At 41.9% G+C, this 23,418-nt stretch overlaps 1 protein-coding gene across 1 annotated transcript in view; it reads right to left on the minus strand.

Moving 5' to 3' along the window:
• The window catches only part of ADAMTS9 (ADAM metallopeptidase with thrombospondin type 1 motif 9), a 162,852-nt gene that overhangs the window by 115,532 nt on the left and 23,902 nt on the right, over nucleotides 1-23,418 (minus strand). Inside the window, exons 4-12 of the mRNA XM_049642677.1 lie at nucleotides 18,979-19,268; nucleotides 16,412-16,495; nucleotides 16,198-16,310; nucleotides 15,455-15,495; nucleotides 15,221-15,326; nucleotides 10,689-10,835; nucleotides 9,306-9,447; nucleotides 7,989-8,093; nucleotides 2,247-2,392 (exon numbers count right to left, since the gene is read on the minus strand). Coding sequence (XP_049498634.1) covers nucleotides 2,247-2,392; nucleotides 7,989-8,093; nucleotides 9,306-9,447; nucleotides 10,689-10,835; nucleotides 15,221-15,326; nucleotides 15,455-15,495; nucleotides 16,198-16,310; nucleotides 16,412-16,495; nucleotides 18,979-19,268 — 1,174 coding nt within the window. The remainder of the gene's footprint in view (nucleotides 1-2,246; nucleotides 2,393-7,988; nucleotides 8,094-9,305; nucleotides 9,448-10,688; nucleotides 10,836-15,220; nucleotides 15,327-15,454; nucleotides 15,496-16,197; nucleotides 16,311-16,411; nucleotides 16,496-18,978; nucleotides 19,269-23,418) is intronic.

A 23,418-nucleotide genomic window follows, 5' to 3' on the forward strand; every position in this document is an offset into this window, starting at 1 on the left:
ACTTTCTACATTACCTCTAGAACTGCTCGAAGACTTAAAAAAAAAAAAAAAAAAAGACCAAACACTTCTTTTCAACGACGTATTCTTGAGTCACCATTTCAAAAATGCCTACTGTTGGCTACAGTCATATCCTCACGACAGTAACAGCTCACGAAGATGGTAATAATGTGGCTCCATGTAGCTACTGCATCGTTCTTAATTTTTAAAAAAAAATGTGTCCTATTTGCTATTAGCTTCAAATGCTTTATTCTAAAGCTTCAATAATACCAACAGCTAAGATTGGTAATTGACTTGAAAGAAGCAAGTAGTGGAACACTACATATAATATGATCCTTATTTTATATCTACAGGATACTTATTTCATATAATACATATTACATGACAAATCTTTTTTAAAAGTCCAAAGTGATGCACGTCAAATCATTTTTCCCCGGTGATTTCTTGCGGGGAGTAGGTGGGAGGGAGGAATGATGATGACAGATTTTTTTTATTTCATATCGTTCTGTGTCTGAATTTTTTGAAAGCATGTACTAGGTTTAAGCTATTACTTAAATAACTAACAGAAACCATAGACTCTATTGATCATCTACTGTTTACTCTTTATACCCATAGCTACAGACTACAGTCTGTGTCTTAGAGCTCTTTAGTTGTCTTTACAGAGGCTAATATCACATGGACATGAAATAAAGGTTGGACTGTGGACAGAAATAAAGGGAAACAAATGGATTGTCATTTGTGATTTGCACGAATGAGTATTTATTAGGCCACGGCTGGCAACAGTGGCCTAAAGGTACGTTCTTTACTGGTGAACACAATTCAGATTTTCCTTTTTTAAAAAAATTTTTTTAATGTATTTATTTTGAGGGAGAGAGAGAGAGACAGAGCATGAGCAGGGAAGGGGCACAGAGGGACAGAGGGAGACACAGAATCGGAAGCAGGCTCCAGGCTCTGAGCCGTCAGCACAGAGCCCGACGCAGGGCAAGAGCTCACAGACTGGGAGATCATGACCTGAGCCGAAGCTGGATGCTCAACCGACTGAGCCACCCAGGCTCCCCGATTCAGATTTTTCTTATGAAAAAACTGGATGCTTTGCCAACACGAGGCCACTTTCCTACCTGTGAACAATCAGCTAAGTCTGAGGAGCACCTGTCCGTGGTTTCTACCACCTTCTTATACAACTCTATCATACCATACCAGTATATACATACATCAGTATACACCGTGCTACGCTACCCTAATATACGGCACCCACGTCACTGTTGTACCTGTGTGCTTCTGTCTACAATTCAGTTGGCTACCCCAACACAGTCTGTGAAAAAGAAATGAATACTACCGGATGAAATCACTTTACCTAATCCCAAGACAGCTGGTTCTTAAATATGGTTATAGGTGTATACACCTAAAAACTATTACTAGTCTACGAAGACTTCTCGGCCCCCTAGCCTATACAGGTTTGATGGCAATAACGTGATGTATTAGCTTCTAGTCCTTCAGATTTGATACATCTTGGAGTCACACAAAATTTGATGTCATTCCTTATCATCAAAATCTGATTTTTTAAAATCTACTTATAAATACGCACGCCTCCTGGGCTAGATGCGGGGGGAAAAAAAATCAACTTCATTTGAACATGTGCTACAAGGCTAGGCTGGTCACATAAGGAGAATTATCCTGAAAGGCAGGATACTCCCAGGCTGTATACTGTCTAGTTGTAGGATGGGCCTTCAGTGTCTCCCTCGTAAAACAACTAACTCGATTCTAAAAGTAATTCCTGACTTGAGGTTCTCAGTCCCTTAGAGTCTGCTATCACCATGGGGCTCCGTGTGCCCTGTCCAAAATCTCAGTAGCTAACAGGAAAGGGTACAAGTTACCTACAATCTGGATGGAAATGTCCAGTTTCTTCATTTCCTCAGGAAAACCTGTTTCCCTTCATTGGCCAGCTATACCAAGCTCTGGAGGCAGGGAGATATGCCTGACTGTCAAACTGTTAAACAGACCAACCAACACAAAAAGCATCTACTGGGGTAGACCGAAGTCTTAATGGAGGATGGTGGGAGAAACTAATGCTTCAGAGGACAGTGTCCGGGAATAAACTGATTGGATACCACCAGTCTACGCAGCCCTAGAAAGGCACTTACTCTCTACCAGGGAAAGAGTTTTCCATCTGCTTCCAGCCGAACGATTCCCTTCCAGAGGACTCCCATTGGGCCATCCCAATAATGACAGCAAGGAGTTCTAGGACTTACTCTGGTCTGTTGCACTCACGAATGGCAGTTTTGATGCCCCCTCCACACGTTCTTGAGCAGGTTCCAAAGTGACTCCAACTTCCCCAGGATCCATCAGTCACAGGGACCTCCATTTCTTTGGGAACACAAAATCCAAACTTGCAGTGCTGTGTTTAATAAGGGGAACAGTGAGGGAGAGCTCGGTGCTGGAGACGTGATAGGACCCACTGTCCTTTTGATTATATGGCATACTTCACCCCCCCCCACCCAACCTCTCCCGCCACATGCTAGTTTGAAATGCTGCCATTTCATCATCTACGTGAATAATGAAAACTGTAGGGATTTTAATCTCGTCCTTATTGATTTTAGGCCATGTCTTCATTTACCACTTGCTTGAATAAAACGAACCAATGAGTGGTTGGTTCCAGGCTCTCAGGGTAACTCCAGTGGCCAGGCTCAAAGCGCTCAATTAGTCTATTTGGAAAAGTGAGGAGAGGAAGCGGGCAGACTGGCTGCAGAAGGGGCCAAAGTGAGTTACTGGGTTTGCAGAGCAAATGTCCATTAAGAAGGCTCAAAGGTGCTGTGAGCCTGGTAAAATATGTTTTATTGCTCCCCGCAGATTTGAAAAGCCAATTTTAATTAAGTGGCAGAGAAAAAAAAAAAAAGCACGTTAGAGGATTCCTATAAACTCCCTCCACCAAAGCACACAGGATGAGACTAGAGCAAAATGGACATATTCCAGAGAGCCCTAAACTTTATTGCTTTTTTTGTTACTAATGGTTTCAGCTTCTCCAGCCTGCAGCAGGAAGAAGGCCATGATGCTTAAAACAAAACCAAACAGAATAAAACTCCTCAGCAGGACAAGGGATTCGAGAAGCCCATTTCAACCCTCTGCCATTGTTGGGGTGTGAGGCCCTGACACAAAGCGAGGTCACGGAGCAGCGGACAAAGCGCTGGCAGCAGTGGCGGCAGGAGGGTGATGCCCCGCAGCTTGCTCAGATCTCTGAAGTGGAGCTGGTGGTGGCTGGCTGCCGTGATTTATCTGCAGGGAGGGCAGAGGCAGAGGCCCACCGAGGCCGGGGCCGGGGGGTTGGGAGGGGGGAGCGTGCTGGGAAAATGGACGACAAATAAGATGCAGGGGAAGGTCCCAGACTGAACGGGGCGGCCACACAGAAGGCTCAGCCAACAATGACTCAAAGGGTGCACTTAGGCTTTCTCTACTTTGCAGCGCCTTCTCCCTCGTAATTATTCTCTTCGAGCATCTGAGGATGGCTCCCTTTCCCTGGGCTGTGTGGCAGAGGCTTAAAACGTTGTGCAGAGAACTCTGGGCGACTCTGGACCCGAGAAAGGCGGGCGGAGGAAGAGGGACAACGGCACTGCCCGAAATCATTTTGGATTTGTCTCCACGAGGCTCTTGAACGTTTATTGGAACGTACACACATACAAATAAAGGAGAGAGGTAGTAGCTTGGTCTAGAGCACCACCATCCAATGAGAATGTACCAGAAGCCACACACTTAAGGAAAGGTTTTTAATATCTAGAAGCCACCTTAAAGCAAGTAAAAAGAAAACTGAATTTTAATATGTTTTTACTTAGCTCAAAGCATCTGAATAGTATTACTTCTGTGTGCGATCAAGGCACAATTAGGTTTTTTGCACTCTTTTTCTCATACTCGGTCTTCAACACCTGCTGCATGTTTTCTCTTAAGCACATCTCAGGTTAGGACTGACATGTGAAGGGCTCATTAGCCATGTGCGGCTACTGGCTGCCATGCCAGACGGTGCAGGTCTTAGAAAGACAAAGCTTGGAAGGCCAATGGTCTCGTGGTGAGCGGGGCTCTACCACAAACTCACTCTGCGACCCTAGGTGAGTTCCTGACTCTGTTTCCACAGCTGAAAACGGACACCAACCTGCAAAGTTGTCGTGAGTATAACACTAGAGACAGTGTATCTAAAGCACCCAGTACCCAGCTGTGTAAGTCAGGGGACCTGACTAAATAAAGTTAGTAAGATAACGACAAACATTTATACAACTCTTAACTGTGACACATATGCTGCCTTCCCGATGGCGAGCAAATGGAAATAATTTTTGACATTAAATAGAGAAAAAAAATTGTAAAAAGGCAAGATTAATGACATAGTTAAGTGAGGCCGAGACCCCAAGCTGCCTACCCAATATCCATTCTCTCCTATATCCTTGGTAAAAGAATCTGTATTTCTGCAGATTCTTGCACAGATCAGAGAAGTCAGCAGACTTCATTGGGTGACATTCCTGGGAAGGTCTTTCTGCCCCTTTGTCCCCTGCCCCTTGGCTTCATTCTGCCTGGAACTCCCACTTGATGGCTGGAGTCGCTGCAGCCATTCTGTGATCTTGAGGAGGAAATTCATTTGCATATGAGAGCAGAACAGGAAGACGTTAGGAACCTACGTCTCTGCCTGATGATTTGTGGAGCTGCCACAACAGTTCTATAACCTGTCTAGTTCGGGACTAATTTTTATGTATGTGTCAGAAAAAAGGGCCAATTTGCTTACATTACTATAATTGGATGTGACCTAAACAAAATCTTAATTAATATACAAATGGGGTCATAGCTGATGACTCTCAAATCCAGCCCTCAAGGCCAGCTGCTAAAAACAGGTTTTACAAATTCTACAAAATAATGAGAAATTCCTATACTTACAATTAAAAACTGATCTGCAAATCAAATATTCCTTACTGATGTGATCACAGATGCGCAGGAAGGGAAGGAGAAGAAGAACCTTAGAATAACAGGAGAAGTGGGGCACCTGGTTGGCTCAATCCAAAGAGCATGTGACTCTTGATCTCAGGGGTCTTGAGTTCAAATCCCACATTGGGTACAAAGCTTATTGAAAACAACAACAACAACAACAACAACAACAACAACAACAACAACAGGAATAGGAGAAGTGCCTGGAAATCAGAGCTGTTTGGCAGATATGTCCCAAGAGACTCTATTTCACCAGGCAAATTCGACAAATAATTACATAGTGGAAGAGCCATTACTTCATAACAAAGTGCTAAGCGGCTGGTGGAATCCAAGCCAAAATATAGTCAGCCTTTTTTAAAGGTATCCAGGACCATTTAAACGACAGTTTATATAAATGCATCTTTTTTGAGAGGTTGGAAGAGGTAGGTCAATTTTGTCCTAAGGAGACTTAAAACCAGAGTTTCATACCTCAGACTCACAAAAAGGGTTAACATGAAATGTTAATGGACTTAACAAGAGAATGGAGAAAATAAAGACAATTAGAGTCATTCATCAAAATAACATTGTGTCAGCAGCTCAAGACAGATCACTGCTGAGGGAGCAGGGCAGAAAGAAGAGAAAGAAACAAGAAATTAACCCCACCGCAAAGGGAGTCGGAATCAGCTGGAGAAAAGGCATATGGTTTTACTGCTAATTCTAAGAAAACAAAACAAAATGGAGGAAAGAAGAACACCAAGGATTTCTATGCCAACAAATCCACCATCTTCGGTGTATGCAAAATGCATACAGGCTCTTCAGGGAAACAAACACACACGTGCCCGCATCTTTAATAAAAGCTGCTAGACTTGGATACTTTTTCTAAAACAGAACAGCTACCTATCGTGTTCTCCGCATAGTTGCTTCTCTGAGAGTGTTCTGAGCCTGCCCTCTGGAATGCCTTGAAGTCTTTTGCTCTTGCTAAACATAAGCATACATAGAAAAAGACTTCTGAAAGATCTACCAAGTTTCCCCATCCCTCAGGTATAAGATTACCCTGCAACCCCTTATCTTCTGCTTCTGTTACGAAAACAGAAGATCAGAAAAAGATACGACAAATGTCCTCCCAACTTCTTTTGTGTTTCAGGGTCGACTGGGATGCCACGATGCTACGTTGACGTTGGTAGCCCATTCGCGGCACTATCACTAAATACAATCCACGTCATCCTATTACTGAAAATTCTTTGTTACGGTTTTTCCAGCGATAACGTGCATGAGAAATGGACATAGCAGGTGGGTACGTCAGATTGACTAAGGACCACCACTGGATAGCACCCGTGATTTTTCTGGGATCAAACAGCATCAGTTTAAGCAACATAGTTAGCTGGCTCTAACGCAAGCCAACCAACCAAGGCGTCAGCTAGGTCCAATCTAGGAACGACTTGCATCAATGGTCTCTCTGGATCAATGGAAACCTGAGAACCATATTCTCACTCAAACCTGTGATCTTCCAGCCATCAACACGTTGAGATAAACGTCCTGCAAAAAGCGAAGAATTCTCTCTGGCCAAGGAGAGCCATGTCTTTTGAAGTTAACGAAAGGTGCAAAAGCTACTGTGCCCATGTCCATATATAGTTTTGGTTAGGTTGTTATTGGGGAAAGCTGTATTCTCAAGGGCTGAGGTCCTTAGCCATCAAGAAGCGACAACATGAGCTGACAGAGTCACCAAGTAAGTCAGGTATAAAATCAGCTTCATTGTAATTTTTAATTTTTTGTACTGAACTTTGTAATTTTTCAAATAACTTTCATACTCGCCAGCTCGTGTAACTTTACAACCACCCTGACACATGAGTAAAGAAGCCACCGGTCTTCCTGCTTGACCACTGGGACCAAAGGAGCTCAGTGGGCCTGAGGTATGGCCACCATAGTAGACGCTTCAGACAAAGCAGAGGAGGAAAAGAGGGTGGGGAGGGGCTTGGGTGTATGGGGACACTGCCCTGATGAGCTGAGTGACCGTGGGGCAAGTCACTTCTTTTTTAAATTCCCTATCTAGAAGATCAGGGAAGGGAGAGTTCAAGTCTGTCATTTCTGAGGACCTCTTCTATGGACACATCCTGAGGGCTACTAATTCCACAAGGGAAACTAGACGCAAATGAAATGAGCCAAGAACAGAATATTAAAAGTGAGGAAAGTGGACAGTGGGAAGAAGAGAGAAGACAGGAAAAATCTATGTAAGGATGACAAGAGACTCAGAAAATAGTCCCAGGACTGCATCATTGGTGAGTGAAAGGACACCATTTCCAAAGGGATAAAATCAGGTTTAGATCTAAAACTTCTTGTAGCCAATTTTTTTGTGATGATGATGATGATGGTATCACTGATATACTAACTTTTTATTCTTGCAGTGGAAAGCAAGTGCAGAAGGTAGCATTGATCATATTCCTAGGGGTGTGGATGCATCGTTATTTCCGGGCTGTACGAGTAGCAGATTGTGTTTGGTCATTAACAGATAAGTGGGAATAAGTGCAAATTCAGAATCTGCATTTGGATATATCCCAAGCGACCTCACAGCTCCTTTAAGGGACCAACACAGGCTGGGACAATCCTGGTATCCCACTAGTGAACAAAATAAGTTCACGGTATATCTGCGTTTCTTTGATTTTAAGACCCTCCATCAATTTAAAAACAGCCTTCCATTGCCCCAACCCCCCCGCCACCTCCTGCAAAAGAGAGAAAAGAAAAAGGAACACCGTCTCGCATTAAATGTACCCATACACTGAAAAGCATATTGGGATTTGAGGGAGGCTAAAATGAGAGAAGGGGGGTTTTCAAATTGAGGCAATAATGATGGCTCTGTGTCTTGCAGCATTATTGCACTGCAATGTAAGTCTTCACAATTTTCAAATGTAAAGTTGAACCTCCTGGCCCCAAAAGGTATTACGCATGCTAAAACACACTGCATCAACTTCTATTCTAAATGACAGCGACCAAGCTGACAGCTACAGTTTTGCCCGTTTCTGCCGCCCCGAGACAAAAGAACGGATTGGGGTGCTACTTGCCTTTCCAGGCTCACACTCTGTCCCGTCTGCCCAGGGCGTGTGCTGAGTCCGGCAGCCTTTGTGCGCTCCGTCCACATTATGGCACCAGAGCCGTCTACACTGCATCTGCTCAATTCCGTTAAACAAAAATTCAGCGATTAGACGTTATGGGACCAGGCAAGGACTGCTTTCAACTAACATTTGGCCAGCGAGAGAGCGTGGGTTGGAAAGGGATTGTTTTTTTTTTTTCCTTGCTATGATGAATGATAAAATATTCCAAAGGCTCAGAGGGCAGCCCGTGAGACACATTTCGATGTCTGGTAGGACTTCAGATGGTGTAAAGGGGGAATCTTTGCCATCATGAGTAATGCAGAAAGGAATATAATCATGGACAAATTTTACTAAAAATTTTTACTATCTCCCTGGAATCCCTATGTTTCCCAATTCACCATGCTATCTTGGAAGTCTGTCCCTCCAAAACAGCCAAACAGACTCCCACAGGAAGGAAAGGGGGTACCTTATGGAAGCACACTTGCACCCTGATAACCGATGGATAGCATTGGTCCAAGTGTCCACAGCGCAGAGATTAAAATATCCCACACCCACCACTTGAGCTACCGCCAGAAATGATCTCAAGCCCCACACGGTCACGGGACACAGCCCTGACAAGCAGGAACCGGGGAACAGGTTTGCCTCATGAACCGCCTTCACCGAATCTAGAAGATTCTGTGTGGTAAAGGTCACCCCGACAAGTCAGGGGAGACGAAAAGAGGTAAGGAGAGAAAAGGGCTGAGCTGTGCCATCACCAGCTCTGTGACCCCGTCCTCTCTGAGCTCACTGTCCCACGTGAAAAATGAAAATGATAATGGGGATCTCTCTTTTGGGCTGCCACGACAGGGTAATGAGAATGTGTAGGTGAAGTACCACCCAGCGGCAAGCACTATTCTTACTTGATCACCAACATCACTATTACTGTTGTCCTGAACAGCCAGTGGACCCTTCTCAAGTTTACCATGAGTGGCTGATGTTAGACTGAGAAGCCAGTGGGAAACTGTGAATTAAAAATGCCAGAATCAGGGCGCCTGGGTGGCTCTGTCGATCAGGCATCCGACTCGTGGTTCTGGCTCAGGTCATGATCTGGTGGTTTCGCGAGTTCGAGCCCCGCACTGGGCTCTGCACTGGTGGCACAGGGCCTGCGTGGGATTCTCTCTGTCCCTTTCTCTCTGCACCTCCCCCACTCGGACTGTCTCTGCCTCTCTCAAAATAAGTAAAATGTAAAAGTGCTAGAAAACTGTCGAGAATCAAGGGATGAGGGCAGAGATGGCCCCACACACTTACCATATACGGGCACACCTGAGAACCTGGTCCAAAAATCAATTCACATTGTTTATTCACGTTGTAAAGGAGGCCCGGCAGTTGGGGAGGCAGAGGGTAGCGTCTGGCTTCAGGTTCATTAAGCAAACACTCACCGTAACCAGTGCTATGGAAAGCAGAAAAACACAGATGGTGAGAGCACTGGATGAGATGTGGCTGTCAAAGGCTCCAGATGAAAGTGAAGGCCATCCCACCTTTTAAAGGTAGAGCGGATAGTTTATTTTTCAAATGTGCTTTACTCTGTATATCCCAGGCTAAACTCCAGGAGCTGAAGTTCTATTTTTGGCATATACTTGTTTGTGGATCTGCTGGCTATCCAAACAATATAGTCAGCAGGAAATATGTAGTTTTCCTAGCATTTATCACATTTTGGGGCCATTACCTATTATTATTTGCTATCGTCTCCAATAGACTGCAAGCTTCTTAGGTGCTTGCACATCTTTTTCATGTGCACGTGGGGCTCTAAACATTATAGCAACAGGTCTTTAGTAATTGTTTGCTGAACAGATGAGTGAGTGAACCTACAACCATAGTAAGCAACCCTTCAGATCATCTGGTTAAAAAGAAAAAACAGCAACCCTCCGGTTCTTTGACTTTTCTGCAAACACCTCTTCTGGAAAATTCACACCTGGTGAGTTCTGATTAATAAGCCCCCTCTTCCCTGTGGCTGAAGAAATATACACCCAGTAACCTTGGACAATCACTTAACCTTTCGTACATCTGGGAGAGAACAGCAATAAATCTGTGACACAGGGATATTGTATAATGTAATTGGATCTCTGAACTGCCTGGCAGGAAGCTTAAAAAACAAAACAAGAAAAGAGAGGAAAGAAGGAGAGAGAGAGAGAGAGAGAGAGGGAGACAGAGACAGAGACAGAGACAGAGACAGAATGTTCTCAATTCAACAACATGGAGGTCTGTGTAATTTTCATCCACCCACATTACCCTCTTTGGGGTCATCTCACCACCCTCCCCCTTTCCAAGCCAAAATTACTAAGTTGCAACCACATAAATATTTGTGGCCTTCTTTCATCGTGTAATCACAATCATGGTCCCTCCCCGAAGACCTGAACAGATTTCATATCTTTACCAAGAATGAAGCAACATTTACATATTCTCTTTAAGATCCTGACCTTTTCTTTAGCTCAGTCTGTAATCTTCAAAACTCTGGCAAGGATAGAACTGCACAGATGTCACAGAGTATTTTTTTTACCTCCTCCCAGGAATGTCAACAAAAATAACAACTCAAAAGGAATGCTTGACTCTACATTTTCTTTCCCACAACGAGTTCGCTACATGGAGGCCAGACACTAGAAGCCCGTGCTTAAAAGAAAGTTTAAGTCTTACTCTAAAAACTCAGTGATATATTTTCGACTACATTTTGACCACATCCAGGGGTTGGTGTAGAAGTTCAATGTGGGAGCCATGACATGCTGGGGACTCTTCACTCCTTCCTCTTTGCACTTGTTGTTGTCATCGTGAGGCATGTTAAACCTAAGGCCAAAGAGACAAAGATGGGAACGTCAACAAACACCAAAGGATTGAGCTCTCATCATTGCTACAAGAATGCATCTAAGAGCAAAAAGTTAACTGACGTCTTCATTGTGGGTAAGAATCTACATCCTGGTGATCACAAGAAAACCTACTGGATGGTTCGAGGCAGAGTGAAGCATAAAACAGAATTCTCCCCCAATTTAATACAAAGGGCCTTTAATGTATAAAAAAAACAAAACAAAACAAAACAAAAAAGGAGAGTGGGCCATGATCTGGGTCAAGTGTACTTTTTGGAATTGCAGAGGCTATGAACGTGCTATAGTTGGTGCTAGAAAACAGTAGTTGGAATTCCTAATAAGCTGTTAAAGGCCAATTTATAGAGTCAAGAATTTGGCCAAGTTATGATAGCATCGTGAATACAAAGAGTCAGTCAAGTGTCAAAACTTGAGGCCAAAAGCTTTCTAATAAGAGGCTCACTATGGGTCTTGGCATCCCTCCTTTTGGGTCCGGCTGACGAATGATATAACCGCATAGGTATATCATTATAAAGGAATGTGAAGTTCGTGCACAATAAAACCCATTAAGGAAAGCGGCAGGCGTGGAAGCCGGAGACATGCCAATTCAATTGGCTTAACGCAGACATGGCAAATAGTTTCATGCTTCCTGCCAACGCCAATTGATTGGTACTGGCTTCCTAAAAAGTTGGGCACAAAAAGATTCTAAAACTAATCCAGGTTCTACCCGAGAAAAGGCGATGATGGAGTGTCAATGTCCTCTGGGGCTTGGGAGGGAACTCAGCAGCAGCATTAACACATACTTGCCATTCTTGGCTTTGCCAGAGAAAATGGGGCCTGGGAGGGGGGGGGGGGCGCGTGGGGAGGGAAGGACAGGAAGCATTTCTCAATCTAGAAACATCAATTCTATGACCCACATGCCATTCACAGCTCAGGTAACAAACCCCCAGGGACTGTCCTCTCTGAATGATGCTGCAGTCACAAAATTGATGCATGTGATTAATTTTGCATTTGGGGAAGAATTTGCCTCATGAGTTCATCCTGAAATAGGGAAAGCAGCGAGCTAGGCAGAAGTGTGTGGACTTGTTTCACATTCAAAGCCCAGATAAAAGCCTATAAAATCCATTTCATTCATTTTCCTTGGGTTTGGTTTTCTTCTACGTTGGAGAAAAAAAAAAAAACAAAACTTGGGCTCCTCAATAATTACTGCCTGATGGAGTAAATTCCAAATGGAAATTATGAGATAGAAAACCTTTATCTAAGTTAAAATTAATAGTTCTTCAGGCTTCAGAGTCCATTTTCTGCAAAGAATGACTGTCCCAGTTGCCAGTTCCCTGATGCAAAGTCACTGTCATTCTTATACCAACAAACCCAACACAAACAACACCCTCAAATCTTAGTTTTCTGTTTCCTTGTGGTGCAGAGGATCTGGTGTTTGTGGTTAAATTGCTTGATTAAGGCCCCACAGCTGATGGGGTGGGGGAGCTGGGATTGGAAAGCACTTCAGTCTGACTCTAAAACCTCTGTGTTTTGGAATACATACAAAGCATATTCTCTCCTGTTAGACAAATTGTACAAGATTTGTCAGAAATACTGCGTAAAGATCTCTGTATCTTTACACAGTAGAGACTCAGTGACCTCCCAAATTCTTCCTACCTCAGAGCTGGTAAGAGAATGTAGGAACTATTTTTGAAGCATCCAATGATGCTCGACACACATAAGATCAATTGCTTTTTCCTCTCCAACAGGGTTTTATGTTGTCAGACAGTCATGACTGTAACAACTGAACATTTAATCTTTAAAAAGGTCATTAGAAAATTTGCTAAAAAGTACTGTAGCAAATTAAAATACATATATATATACATATGTATATATGTATGTATACATATATATGTATATATATGTGTATATATATTCGGTATATATATATATATATTCATTATATTCATTTTCCTTAAAATATAAGCAAACCTGACAAAGCACCAAAACAGAAAGAATTCACTAAACGGCTAGAGCTCTACCTTTTGTTTCGCTAATACCTCACATCATTCACCAATTACTCCATTTTTTTTTTTAAAACTTCTTAACACTTCAGAGATGTGGTGCATATGTTTTAGCCCTATCTAATAGTTAGGGAAACAGCATACATTTTTCTCAAGTCAAAGAATTAGTCCAGAACTTGCGTATCTGGCTCCCAGCTCCCTAGTTCCAATGTCACAAGTTGGTACCTCAACATTAGCAACTAACCTTGAGGCAATTTAATATTGCCAAGGTCAAACCAGGGAAACAACACTGTCCACCATGTGGGGATTATGAAGTTTAAGGGAAACCATGTCAAAAGCTCCTAGGCCAACACCAACAACAGAGATGTGTGTTGACTACAGTTAACACAGCTGAGGCTCCTCTGTAGCTGAAAGTATTCAGGTTTTGCTGATCAAAATTCTCACTTTCCTTAAAATACAAACTTTGTAAATTGACTATCTAAATGGAGTTTGTAAGCTCTTGTGAGGAAGGAATTAACAGGAAGCTAATTATATTTCTTTAAATAGTATACGCCTCTTGACCATACATTGTGGGGAATTGTTAATCACAAAAACTCTTGCCTTTTGAATGCATTTCTATCTCTATAATTTCCCCCGTTGTGGTCTGCCTTGTTGAAACGCCACCCTACTCTTCATGGCCAAACCTATACCTCCTATTTAAAGGTCTAAAGCAATTACTAGACTTTATGCAAAAGAAACAAAATCCCCAAAAGATTCTATTAAAATAAGTTTGGGAAAACAGAGTTAAACAAAACTAAGCCGTTTACTTTAATACAGGACTTGTCAGAGCCTTGACTTTATGTCACTCAGCCTTGTGACTCCAAGCAGGGCTCTACCGGGAAGAAAAAAAATGTTTTAAATCACTTGAATATAAAAATCCTTCCCCCCTTCACAGAGCATTCTCCTGGAATTATTGTTGGAGTGCTTGTACTGGGAAATGTTGGTAGGACCAGTTTTTAAACTGAGTTCCAAGAAATCCTTAAGTTTCACAAAAATATCTCAGAAACCAAAAAGACAAAGAGGAAGCAGACTAAGAAGGACTCTGGCTCACCATATCTGCTTAATTGAAAGCCATTTCTCTTTTGTGCTATAAATATTGAGCATCTGACAATATTTCCTTTGGAGAAAAGAAAACAGGCGTGCTCTTAAAATATGCTTCAAAGTTTTAAAATATAGCTATTATATGCTGAACTAAATTGGAGATGGCTTTATATATGCATCTTGCTTTCCTTCTAGAATATCACATTGTGCATACATGCCTTCAAAACTCATTTGTTGAGGGGCACCTGGGTGACTCAGTCAGTTGAACGTCCAACTTCGGCTCAGGTCATGATCTCATAGTTTGTGGATTCAAGACCCGTGTCGGGCTCTGTGCTGACAGCTCGGAGCCTGGAGTCTGCTTTGGATTCTGTGTCTCCCTCTCTCTCTGCCCCTCCCCAACTCATGCTCTCTATCTTTCTCAAAAATAATTTTTTTTAATTAAAAAAGTTTTTAATTAAAAATTTAAAAAATTGTTGAATGAAAAAGCTTGCTTGATAGATTATTTTTCCTATAAACAAAGTTAACAATGACATGCAAACTGATACACAACTACATTAGTGACATCTTTTGAAAAAATTATTTTTAAAAGATATAGCATAAGTAACTCATCCTAGAAAGAAAACAATGCAGATCAAAAATCAGAAGAATTTCTCGTAAATTTACACTCTTTCACCCATGTTCTAACTATCCTTTGTCTCTAAAGAACAAAAAGGAAAGGCCAATTTCATAATAACCACTAAGTGACCATAGTTAGGAAATGTTTTCTTCTCTGTATCTTTGTTTAATCTCTTCCCTGAAAAAAGGGATGCCATTGTGCCTAGAGGCTAAATGTCTGAAAGACAGCCTTGTATATCTACGATCAGGAATGATCTGGATTTGCGAAAATCTCGTGAACCAGGGGAAGAGAGACCGACCCTTCCAGATAAAGATGTTACGTCACAAAAGTTTCCTAAGCTAATACACCCTCAGCTTCAGTGGATGGGCTGGAAAGGTCTCATTCCTCCAATTCCCAGTAGGAAAGGAAAATATCAGATTTTGCACAGAAAACACGCGCATTTGAACCCAAGATACACGTCAGCCATGGCTGAAGAGGGTTCACCGCATTACTCAACTTTCTAAAGTCTAAGTTGTTTCTCCCAGTTAGGTCCAAGGCTCTTCAATCCTCAAATCTCTATTAGGACTCTAAGAGTAGTTCCACTCTCTGAAGTCAAGTGAATACTCACTGATGCCAAGGAAGAAAAGGGTTAGGTCACTGTGAATTAAATGGAAACACGGAAAGGAAACGTACACATGGCCCAGCTCGTGGGCTATTGTGAAAGCCGTGCTCAGTCCACTGTCTTCACTAATAGAACAGCTTCGGTAGGGATCACAGATGGTACCCAGTTCAGCAAGACCTGTTCAAAGGGGGGAAAAAAAAAGAAGGAAAGAAGGACTGAGAACTGCTTTAAAAAGCAACTGCGGCTTGGAATAAAAACATGCAGTAGACCGTTGAAGCCATAGAGGATACACAGAGCACACTCACCTAAGGTGTCACATTTGTCATGAGCTCTGCAGATATCCTGTCTGAAAGCAAAGCAGACTTAGGGCCAGCATAATACCGAAGAGTAAATGTCAACACAAGTAAAACACTTCCCAATCCCCTAGACATTCACAACAGCACCCACCTTGCGGGGGAGGAGGTTACAAAACGCCAACAAGGCCGAGGGTTTGCAACTCACAAAAGCTTGGGAGCCAGTGACTTCCGGATTAAAAGCTACATCTAGCGGTCTCCTTCTGCCCCAGGGGTAGCCACAGAGCAAGTGAAAACCTCTCCCACTGGGACTTTCCCTCCCACAGCGGCGTGAGTGCTTCTAGTTCCTTTGGGAGCATTCCTGAGAAGGCTCTGGATGCCTTTCCTTTCAGTTCTTGTAAGAGTAAGCATTTGTGACTATATCCAAGGTGGCCAACAAGAAATACAGATAGGACAGCGCCCCTCTTGGTTGCCCTGCATGGCGCTTCAAACATTTTTGAGTTAGTAGCTGCCATTTACAAATTGGAAGATTTAAGGGGCGCCTGGGTGGCGTGGTCGGTTAAGCGTCCGACTCTTGATCTCGGCTCAGTTCACGATCTCACAGTTTGTGAGTTTCAACCCTGCATCAGGCTCTGTGCTGATGGTGCGGAGCCTGCTTGGGATTCTGTCTCTCCTTCTCTCTGGCCCTCCCCTGCTTGTACACTCTCTCTCTCTCTCTCTCAAAATAAATAAACTTAAAAAAAAAATCCATATACCTCGTTACAAGAACAGCGGTGTCATGCTGGATTCCACCTGGATAGTTGGAGTGCTGCCACTGGCAAAAATTTCTTAATGTTGTCTGGGCGTTAAAAGATATGGAAGGTCCTTCCTAAATGCGGAAGAGAATTATGATTGGCCCATTGTGCCGACACCAATTAGATATGCCATTTCGGATACATATACAAGAAAGAAGAAAAAAAACTTTATTACCTGTTCATTATGAATCACAACTAAGTTCACAATAACAATATTAATTAAATTTCCAATACTTGGGTCTTTATAGATAGAGGCTACCTGCAACCGAGATAAATTTTTCAAGGTTAATTGTGAACTCTGTGTAAGCAATAAGCAATACACTTCTTACGCTGGGCTCCACCTCTTGCCACGTTTTCACGTAACATATGCATTCGGTAGTTCTGAATTTGCATTCATTCAACAAACACGTATTAAAACTCTCTTTGAAAAATTCACAGACAGCAGTTTCAGATGATAATGAGACCTAACAAGTCTAAATTTCAAAGTGTTTTCCTTGGAAACTGCATTGCTACGCAACTTAAAAGTTTTCGGTGCCAAAGCACTGGATATTAATTTTCGATCACTCTTTCATCCCAGTTGAAGCCCCAGATTGCCCAATTATGGAATCTCACAGTGACCACGCGTTTGCTAATATTGCCATTCTTCATGTTTACCTCCCATTTGTGTTCCTCACAAGCTGGTAACCTGTTTTTTTTTTTTTTTCCCCAGTATTATCATTAATTATGAGAGCTAACATTCATCGAATGCCTGTTGTGTACCAGATCATTGCTGAAAACTGCACACACATTTGCATTTAGTCCCCACAGCAAAACTCTGAGCTGGGTATTATAATCTCTGTGCAACAAGTAAGGAAACTGAGGCTCAGAGAAATTAAGTAACTGTTCCAAGACTAGACAGCAGTGAGGAGCAGAGCCAGGCTCCATTTGACCCAGAGTCCGGGCTCAAAACTGAAATTCTTCTGAAAGGTCTGAACGTATAGGTTGGAAATGGACTTGACTCAGTGCGAAGGCTGATTAGGTTCTCCTTTCCTTCCTCCAAGACAGGAGAGGGCTGGGGCACATGGGATTGAGCCTGGGGAAGGGGTGAGAGGGGAGAGGAGAGGGGAGGCAGGTTGAGGTGTGGGGTGGGGAGGACAAAGGAGTGGTTCACAGCAGTGAGGGGAAAGAGAGAGAACCAGAGGCGAGGGCGAGAGAGGAAGAAATCCTAAAGCATAGTTCCCAAACACGGCTGCTTTTCTTATTCTTTTGAGGAATTTATTAAAAGTACATTCTTGTTTATATAACTTAGGGTCAGTCCATTGGAAGAAAAGCTATGTTGAGTCTTAAAATGAATGAGGGGAGATAATATGGGCTGCTAAAGAACAATTCCCAGTATTTCTAAAAGAAAAGAATAATATGTATAACACCGTATATTAATACTCCATTCTGGTTTGAAAAAAAGATACATATGCATACATATTCATCTAAGAAATACCTAGAGTTGTGTTGTCCAATATGGTAGCCATTTGCTACATGTGACCACTAAGTACTAGAAATGTGGCTCATCGAAAATGACATGTGGGGTGCCCGGGTGGCTCAGTCAGTTCAGGGTCCAACTCTCGATCTCAGCTCTGGTCATGAGCTCATGGTTCCTGAGTTCGAGTCCTGCATCAGGCTCTGCGCTGACATTGCTGAGCCCGCTTGGGATTCTGTCTCCCTCCCCTCTCTACCCTGCCCTGCTTGCAGGCACACACACACACACACACTCTCTCAAAATAAACAAACATAAAAAAATAAAATGATACGTGCTGTTGAGTGTAAAACACGTATTGAATTTTGAAGACTTAGTATGAAATAAAAGTATTGCATTAGCAAGTTTTGAAACGATAGTATTTTGATAGAAAATAAAATACATTGTTAAAACTAATTTTACTTTTCTTTTCCTCACAGAGTGGCTAGAAAATTTAAAAATACATACGTGCCTTGCATTATATTTCTATTGGGCAGTGCTGGTTAGAAACATATGCAAAAAAACCTTTTAATAGTTGTCGCCTCTGGGAAGGAACCAGGGTAGGGAAGGACACTTATTTTTCATTAATAGTCTTTGGTTCTGTTGGATTTTTTTTTTTTTTTTTTTTTTTTTTATAATGCAAACCTATTGATTTCTTGATTCAAACCAAGAGTAGGAAAATACAGAGGAGAGATTTGAGGGCCTCATCCCAGGGCTATTTCATTCGAATCTTGGGGAAGGGGACAGAGCTTGCAGCTCAAAAAGCTCCAAGGTGATTCTGATTCACAAGAAGCACTCAAAAGTCTTACGAGAGACCCGAACCCGGTTGTGCAAGTTCATATGTCACACAAAGAGCACTGGGTTTGGGACGTGGACACTCTACAGGTCACATGCAGTCTCTAAGCCCCTGATCAGCTTTACTTGACCACGGGCAAGTGACCTAAGTCCTCTGAGGCTCAGTTTCTCTGTAAAATGGGGGCGATAAGCTTACCTAGGAGAGTTGCCAGGAGGATTAGAAATGCCACCTTGTCACAATGAAGCACACTGTCTAGCGGAATGAACATTCAGGACGGTAGCCCTTATTGTTCTGACAGAAAGGCAACCAATACGTAATCTTAGGTTCTCTTCGGTCACTTGCCTGAATCGTTGAAATGCCAGCCCTGAGAAGGATCTTCCACAGCACTGGGTGGAAACCCATTTCCCAATGGCACATTTAAGGACCTCACAAATCACCTTCTTTGGAATGTACTTACAATTGACATTAAAGTTAAAATATAGTGCTGAAGGTTTGCTCCGTGGTATAAAACCATTTTGTTGTCTGCCACCACCATCACTTCTACAAACCGTGGGTAGGATAGAAAACGTTTTGTTCTTCTGTGGGTCCTCTTTTCCCTCGTGCTGTCCGTCTTGTTACCAGAGGCAGGCAGAGCCTTTGTTGCTAAGCTGCTTTTTAGTACCGCCACATCGTCAGCCAGGCTACGCTTCTCTCCCCGTTTTCTTGTTCTCATTTTCCTCTTGTCTTCACTGTGACTATTTTTGCGTTCTGTAACAAATCAGATGGCGCATATTATGTTTTGAGCCACATCTATTTCATATTAAGAATGTAATTCGCCACGTCTTAAAATGATGCCGCTGTTGTCAAATTACATACAAAACCGAGTTCTACACCCTGTGGACTCCACGGGAGAAACTCAATCTGCACTCTCATCTAAATGACGAAGGACCTGAAATGAGCCTCCCCGGAAGCTTCCATAAATGCTCACTTAAAGTATTAGAAAATCAGGCATGGGTTTAAGGGAAACAATTGCCTATGACTCTTTTCATTTAGTAACAAAGTCCTGCTGGGATTTAAGTGGTTTCCATTCATTGTTCTTTGCCACAGACAAAGGAAGCGCCAACACAGGTACTGAGCTTCAGAGAATGGAAATGGAGATGTCTCATATACACCACTTTTGATATCCAAGGAGCTACAAAATAAAGAGGCCTGAGAGGTGGCGAGGCTAACAGACAATACAAAGGAACTCTAGAAAACGCATGACAAGGTTATTTTTCTATTACTGTCTTAAATAACTGTAACACGTGAAAGGTAAGAATAGAATCACTCCTCTTTGTCGTCATTGAATTTTTAATTAATTTACTTCAGGGCTCAGCTAAGGAAGTGGGTTGAATTCAGAGAGTATGAACGGGCCATTGGGGCCGTGATGGATAGGGCCGGAATAGCTCTACTCATTTCTGACTCTTGCCTAGGTACCCCGTCAGTTCTACACAGTCTTGCTGCTCAGAGTGTGGTCCATGGACCAGCACCATTGGCTGCTCCCACAAGCTTGTTAGAAACGTAGACTCTGGCCCCACTCTACACCTGATACATCAGGATCTCCATTTTAACAAGATCTCCAGGTGATTCATATTCATATGCATGTTTTGAGAAGCACGAGTCTGGAACATGGCTTGAAGCTTGTATTGCTGATGGAAATAATTCAATTTTAAAGTCATCAACCACACAATAAACAGAATAAGCATAAATGTGCCTGCCCAAACAGGCTTGGAGTAAAAACAGAACTTAATCAGTGATGTTGCCTCTCATCTCATAAATGTACTCCCAGGTTTGAATGCCACCATCTCGTAGCCTGAAACAGGCAACAGAATTGTACAATGGACAAGTATGCTTACCTAAGACACGAGTGCTAGAATTTATTACGCCAATAACAAAGATTAAACTATGAGTGGTTTCACATTTGAAGGGTTCACATATTTGACCATGAAAACCATTGCTAAAGCAACTGATGGAGGCCAAGATGTGTATTTTGCCCAAGATGAGTGTTTTAGCAGTTGTTACAATAGTGAAATTAGTTCATACTGTCAAACAACTTATATGCGATTCGGCCATAGATCACATAACTAGCCCAAAGTCTGATTCATAGCACAATTCAATATGACATCCTTTTGTTCGGGTCTCCTTCAAGTACATTCATATACGTTATACCCATGCCATATGGGTCATTGGGCTGTCCCTTTTTAAGTCATCAAATGACTATGGAATAGATATTAATCAAGTACCTACTATGGGCCAGGCATTGAACTAGGCTCTTTGGTGTATGTTACCTCACGCTTCCTTTTAGAATGAGAAAATTAACCTCTACTGAGGAAAATAAATCTCAACGAGATTGAGCAACTCGTCCAATGTCACACGCAGGAAGTGGCCATACAAGGTATGAGATGTGTGTTTGATCACTGCCCTGAAAACCGCTTTATCGGGGCGAGATTTCTCAAGACCTGGGGATTGAAATGGGCTCATGGTTTGGTTGCATCTCAACTGAAAAAAAGAGAGCACCTGGATATTTTCACAAAGACTAGCTCTTTACGGAGGCCATGTTGAAAATGGAATGCTTTTTAATATTAAGAAACTATGTCATTTACTTTATGAGAAACAAATAATCCTGGTTAATGTCTTCTGTAAAAGCTTAAGACAATTATTGAAATCAGTAAAGTTTCAAAGGTTTTAGAGTCTCTTTTTTTTCTACTATTTCATGAATTTGTACTCTACTCTTTACTATTTTCTTTCGTCTGCATACAGTGGTTTCATGTTCTTTTCCTTTTCCAGTGTCTTAAGGAGAAGGTACGATTACTGATCTGAGATATTCTTTCTGAATAGAGCCATCGATGGTGCTAAAGTTCCCTCTAGCTCTGCTTTACCTGTAACCCAGACATTCTGATATGTTCTATCTTCATTCTCGTTCACCTCCAAGTATTTTCCAACCTCCCTTTTGACCTCTTGGTTATTTCAGCGTGGGCCGTTTACTTTCCACATTGCTTTGAGTTTCCCACTTTTTAAACGGTTTGGATTTCGACTTTCATCCCACTGTAGTCAGAGAAGGTGCTATGTATTACCTCTATCCTTTAAAATTTATTGAGTTTTTTTTATGGCCTAGCATATGATCTATTCTGGAGAATGTTCCTTGTGCACGTGAGAAGAATTTGTGTTTTGCTGTTGCTGGGTAAAGTATCGTATGGGTATCTGTTGGGTGTAGTTGGTTTACACTGTTGTTCAAGTTTTCTGTTTCCTGTCGATATTCTGCTTCCCTGGTCTAACCATTATAGAATATGGGGTACTGAAGTTCCAAGAGTTACTGGTGAATTGTCCATTTCCCCCTTTATTTCTGTCGGTTTTTGCTTCATGTATCTTGGTGCTTTGTTATGAAGTGCATCTATATTCATTATGGTTAAATCTTCATAGTGAATTAGCCCTTTTTTAGAATTATAAAACACTCTGGCAAGCTTTACTGTATCAATAAAGTAATGTGAAAGCGGCCAGTCAGTATATGATTCCAGTCATATGAAATGTGACAACAGGCAGAGCGAAAGAGACAGAAAGTAGGTTAGTTGCTGGAGGTGGGGCAGGGGTGTGAGTGGTTGATAGCTAAAGGGTATGCTGTCTCTTTTTCAAGTGATAAAGATGTTCTAAAAGTGACTGTGATGATGGTCGCACATATCTGTGAATACGCCAGAAGCCATTAAATTGTATACTTCAAATGGATGAATAGGATGATAGGTGAATTAGATCTCAATAAAGCCGTTCCAGAGAGAAAATATGTCAGTTTGTGAAAAATAAATAATATTTACTTCAGGTCTTCCTTAAGTATTTTGATTTATCAGGTTTAGTTAGAGAAAAGTATACCTGCAGTGAGAAAACCACTCAGGAAATGCTGTAAAGAATTCACTCTTTCTGACCACTGAGCGGGGAAAATAAACTCTCAGAGAATCAACCATCAGGGGACTGGCACATGGAAAATCTGAGGAGGAACTGAGTCGGAGGAGGCACTAACTGGAAACAAAGTACACTTATTTAAATAACAAAGCTGAAGAAATCAGGCATTTAGTCACAAAGAGACTACAGTGTATAACAGAGAACAACACACGAAAATCCTAATATTCCTGGAAGACATTTCATTCACAAGTAATCTGTATATCAAAGAAATAATTCAGTAGGCTTTATGTGGCATGAACAAGCAGGAATAAAATGACTTCTTTGGAATCAAAAACAACATCTTCTCATAGATAATACATCTGATCTTTTACCCTAATCAGTTAGAATCCTATTTGATGACCTAATCGGCTCGACTAATTCCAACCACATTATCCATTTTAACAGGCAAATTTTAATTTAACATTAAAAAATAGTATGAGCTTTAAAGATTCAGGTATTCATAATGACTAAAATGCATGGACGTTGTTTTACTGAGAACTAAAAACACAGGAACTGTAACGTGCATACCTACAAATAGAATTTGTAATAACAGCCAAGGATTTCCGCCAAGGGACATACAGGATAAAAAGAAAGTTGTCCACATTTCTCTTTTATGACCTGGTCGCATCATAGAAATGAGCCTAGTGTTTCCAATTTGCAATGTTACTTTGCTACCAGTTTTATCAGAATGGGCTCCATAGTGAAATTTCACCCTGGTGGAAAGCACAGGACAAAAGGCACATTTTTGCTCTTCTGTCCCCTCCTCCCACCACTCCCCCCAAGAAGCTTTACATGTATTAGTACTTTTTGTTGAGATATAATTTGTATACCATAGAATCCACCCTTTCAAAGGGTATAATTCAGTGGTTTTCTTGAGCATATTCATAAACTTGTGCAACCATCACCATTATCTGATTTCAGAACATTTTCATTGCCCCATAAATAAGTT

Source organism: Panthera uncia, chromosome A2 (genome assembly GCF_023721935.1).
Source record: "Panthera uncia isolate 11264 chromosome A2, Puncia_PCG_1.0, whole genome shotgun sequence".
In the NCBI taxonomy this organism is placed as follows: domain Eukaryota; kingdom Metazoa; phylum Chordata; class Mammalia; order Carnivora; family Felidae; genus Panthera; species Panthera uncia.